The 4,257-nt window shown below is 63.7% G+C and overlaps 1 protein-coding gene across 1 annotated transcript; it reads left to right on the forward strand.

Annotated features, from left to right (window-relative positions):
- The first annotated feature begins 2,223 nt into the window (after positions 1 to 2,223).
- LOC144677735 (C2 calcium-dependent domain-containing protein 4C-like) lies at positions 2,224 to 3,288 on the forward strand. Its single transcript, XM_078537760.1, has 2 exons — positions 2,224 to 2,703; positions 2,815 to 3,288. Exons 1-2 carry the CDS (start codon positions 2,224 to 2,226, stop codon positions 3,286 to 3,288), a joined length of 954 nt encoding a protein of 317 aa, XP_078393886.1.
- The last annotated feature ends 969 nt before the right edge of the window (positions 3,289 to 4,257 follow it).

The raw sequence follows: 4,257 nt of genomic DNA on the forward strand, positions 1-4,257 counted from the left end.
CTCCACTCGCGGCCAAGGGACCGCGTTCCCTGACTGAAAATTCCCCGCCCACGCATTGGACGGAACCTTCCGGTCCCCCCAGCAGTGGGAGTCCCGGTGGGCGTGGGGGTGGGGGTGAGGGTGGGGGGGATTAATTCGGCACGAGGGTACAAAGCTGTTTCCCTGACGGCGGGAGGACTGTCAGGATGGACGCCCACCGGGAGGGTGGAGGCCGGGCCCTTTCCCCCTCCCCGACCCCCGCCAACCCACCCGCCCGACCCCCACTGTGAAAATCACCCCCCCTGTCACCACCCAGTGCCCGGCACCAAACGTAGACTCCAGGATTGGATGGTGGCCGATGCCCGGAAGCGAAGGTTTAGAATCCGGTCACAGCCGTTGTCCTGGGATTTGGCAGCGAACTGGGAACCGAGGCTACGTTCAGGGGGAGGGATTCACTGTGATTGCCAAACGCCAGACAAAACAACTTTTAAACCAGTGTTAGAGGGACAGTGTCCAGCAAACCAGTGTTAGAGGGGCAGTGTCCAGCGAACCAGTGTTAGAGGGACAGTGTCCAGTAACCAAAGTTATGGGGACAGTGTCCACTAAACCAGTGTTATGGGGACAGTGTCCAGTGTACCAGTGTTAGAGGGACAGTGTCCAGTAGACCAATGTTAGAGGGACAGTGTCCAGTAACTAGTATTAGAGGGACAGTGTCCACTAAACCAGTGTTACAGGGACAGTGCCCAGTAAACCAGTGTTAGAGGGACAGTATCTACTAAACCAGTGTTATGGGGACACTGTCCAATAACCAGTGTTATGGTGACAGTGTCCAGTAAACCAGTGTTAGAGGGACAGTGCCCAGTAACCAGTGTTATGGGGACAGTGTCCACTAAACCAGTGTTAGCGGGAGAGTGCCCGGTGAACCAGTGTTATAAGCTCGGTGACAATACATTGAGCAAATTAACTGCACAGACTAAGCCAAGAGAGTTCTGCTCGTGTTTATCTCTCTCTCTCCCTCCAACTTCTAATCTCTCTTCCACTTTGACCTGATCTCTCCCCCCCCTCCCCCTCCCCCTCCCCCTCCCCCTACCTCCCTCCCCCTTTCCGACATTCGTCCTCTGCCTCGATTCTCTGTTTGCTGTAGGAGCCAGTGGGTGTGTCCATCGCCTGACGCTCTCTCCCTCCCTCTCTCTCTCTCTCTCTCTCTCCCCCTTTCAGTATAAATCAGCAGAGTCCTCAGAAATCAGAGCGAGAGAGCGAGAGAGAGAGAGCGAGAGAGAGTCACAACAGAGGCAGCCGCTTCCCCATCCGACCCCCGGCCCCACCGACACGAAGCACTCAGCGAGGACCTGCGAGGGGTGGACCAGGCTGGTGGAGAGCGACTACCCTCAGCCCCTACTCGGCGCCCACTCGGGAGGTACGAGTACAGAGGGTGAGCATTTGGCACGTTCGAACCTCGCGCTGCCAAGTGGGTCGATGCCCCTTCTGATTTATTGCCCGGTGCTAACCCTCTCGCGCCAGCGACGGGAACATGGGGGTGACCGTCCATTTCGGAGAGGGGGGGGGGTGGGCGAGATCGAAACTGGCGGGGTGAGGCTGACGGGGCGGACTTTTGTTCTCGCGTTGCTTGGCGAGCGGGTGAGACGAGGGGCAACTGTGGAGGGGAGGGGGGTCGGTAACCAGAGGGGGGAGACAGGGTGAAGAGAATCGGGGAAAGGACCAGAGGGGGAGAGGAGGAGAGTTTATTATATAAACGCAGGGAGTGGTTGTGATCTGGAAGGCGCTGCCTGAAAGGGCGACGGGAGCAGATTCAATAGGAACGTTCCGAAGGGGGGGAATCGGATAAATACTGGAAGGGGTAAAATTTTGCCGGGATGTTTTGTTGGGGGGGGAGGTGGGGAATAATCGGATCGATCTTTCACTGAGGTGGCACAGACAGGGCACTTAACGCCGAGGTACACCTGGGTCTCTCGGTTTCCCAGGTTGGAAGCGTAGAAACTGTGTGGGGGGCGTGCAGGAGTAGGCCATTCGGCCCCTCGAGCCGCTCACGGTGATAGCAGGCTTGTAGCGACGTCGCCAAGTTGACGCTCAGGGTTGACCATCTCCCTCTTTTTCTCTTGCCTTCCAGGTCGCGGGAGCATCGTCGGAAAGCACCTCCCTTCCCCCCCTCCCCCCTCCCCCCGGCAACCCCCTCACCCATCGACGTGGGACCGTGGTGAGGGGGTGGGGGTGAGGGTGGCCCCCATGTGGTTCCTGGAGAGGGTGGGTCGCTCCCTGGAGAACCTGGCCGCCCCCGGCGACAGCGCCAGGCGAGGGAGGGTCGGTCACCCCAACGTGCTGACGCCGGACAGGATCCCCGACTTTGTCATCCCCCCCTCCCTGCCGGCCGGGAGGGAGGGGACCCCAGGAGGCCCGTGCCTCATCCAGGTGGAGAGCGCGGAGCCGGACCGGGGCTCCCAGGACGGCCCAGGCCGAGTGCCCCTCCGAGCCAACCCGGCCGAGATCCTCCGCCTGCCCGAGAGCCCCCACACCCGGCGGAAGGAGTCCCTCTTCCATGCCCGGGGACCCCGGTGGCTGGACCCGGACAGGGAAGCCTCCTCCTCCTCCTCCTCCTCCTACTCCTCCTCCTCCTCCTCCGCTGAGTCCACCCCCTACAGCTCGCCGCAGGCCGGACGCTCCCCGGGCCTGCGAAGCCTGTCCGCTAGGCCCGGGGTCAAAGGTCAGGGCCCCCGGGCCTACTCCCTCTCCCCCGGAGGCCGCGGCTCGGCCGACGCCACACCCGGGGCCTTGCGACGGCCCGAGGCGGGCGGGGGGGTGGGCCGGCCGGCCCGCAGCGCCCTCCTGGCCCCCCCGGCCCCAGCCCCGCCCTCCCCGCCCACGGGCTCCTCGGCCCCGCGCAGGCCGCGCCCGGCCAAGGAGAGCTGGGTGGCCCTGGACAAAGGGGGAGGCCTGCGCCTCTCGGCCGAGTACGCGGCGGACGGCCGGCGGCTGAGGGTGAGGCTGGTCAGCGGCGAGGGCCTGTACCCGGCCTCCTTCGCGCCGGGGGCCGTCAGCTGCCGGGTGGCCCTCTGCATCCTGCCGGGGAAGGCCCAGAAGCAGCGCAGCGCCATCGTCAAGAGGAGCCGCTGCCCCGTCTTCAACGAGGACTTCTTCTTCGAGGGCGTCACCCAGGAGGACCTGGCCAGCAAGGCCCTGAAGGTCAAGGTGGTCAACAAAGGCTCGGGGATGAGGAGAGACTGCGTCGTGGGAGAGAGCCAACTAGGCCTGGCGGCCATCTTGCCCACGTTGCACACGCTGAACAGGGGCTAAGAGGAGGGGAAGGGGTCCCCGCCGGACAATCTCGACGCCAAGAATTAATCCCGCGTCGCGACGGTATTTATTTTTTTTGGTAATAAAATGGCGGGTCACGCCCGGTTGAAAGATTTATGAGTCCGTTTCCTCATTTCCACCCTCCTCCTCCGGTCGGGCGGCACCTTTCGATGGGGGGGCGGGAGTTGGGCCGAATGGCCTCCTTGTGTGCAGCCTGGTCGCTGGAGCTAGGGAGAAGGGGGAGGGTGCAGAAGCTGCTCGGGAGGGGAGGAAGGGCCCGAGGGAGCAATGGGGGGGGTGTCTGAGGGAGGGGAGGGAGGAGGGGATCTGAGGGAGAAGAGGGAGGGGAAGGGGATCTGAGGGAGGGGAGGGGGTATGAGGGAGGGAGGGGGTTCTGAGAGAGCAATGGGAGCCTGAGGGAGGGGGTCAGGGCTGGAGGGAGGGTTGGGGCCTGATGAAGGGTGTTGGGGTCTGAGGGATGATGTGGGGGGTCTGGGGGAGGGTGTGGGGGACTGAAGGACGGGAGGGGAGAGAGGGAGGGGGCTCTGTGGGATGAGGGGGGTCTGAGGGAGGGAGGGGGGTCTGAGTGAGGGAGGGGGCTCTAAGGGATGAGGGGGGTCTGAGGGAGGGAGGGGGGTCTGAGTGAGGGAGGGGTGTCTGAGTGAGGGAGGGGGGTCTGAGGGAGGGAGGGAGTTTTGAGTGAGGGAGGGGGGTCTGAGTGAGGGAGGGGGGTCTGAATGAGGGAGGGGGGTCTGAGGGAGGGAGGGAGTTTTGAGTGAGGGAGGGGGGTCTGAGTGAGGGAGGGGGGTCTGAGTGAGGGAGGGGGGTCTGAGGGAGGGAGGGGGCTCTGAGTGAGGGAGGGGGGTCTGAGTGAGTGAGGGAGGGGAGTCTGAGTGAGTGAGGGGGGTCTGAGTGAGGGAGGGGGGTCTGAGTGAGGGACGGGGGTCTGAGTGAGGGACGGGGGTCTGA

This window comes from Cetorhinus maximus, unplaced genomic scaffold, assembly GCF_964194155.1.
Source record: "Cetorhinus maximus unplaced genomic scaffold, sCetMax3.hap1.1 HAP1_SCAFFOLD_2946, whole genome shotgun sequence".
Taxonomy (NCBI): Eukaryota; Metazoa; Chordata; class Chondrichthyes; order Lamniformes; family Cetorhinidae; genus Cetorhinus; species Cetorhinus maximus.

Excerpts from the sequence above, each read along its gene's own strand:
- LOC144677735 (XM_078537760.1), top strand. The coding sequence starts at position 2,224 with ATGTGGTTCCTGGAGAGGGTGGGTCGCTCCCTGGAGAACCTGGCCGCC. Across the intron at positions 2,704-2,814 it reads GGCCCGGGGTCAAAGGTCAG|GCCCTCCTGGCCCCCCCGGC; the intron begins GGCCCCCGGGCC and ends CCGGCCCGCAGC.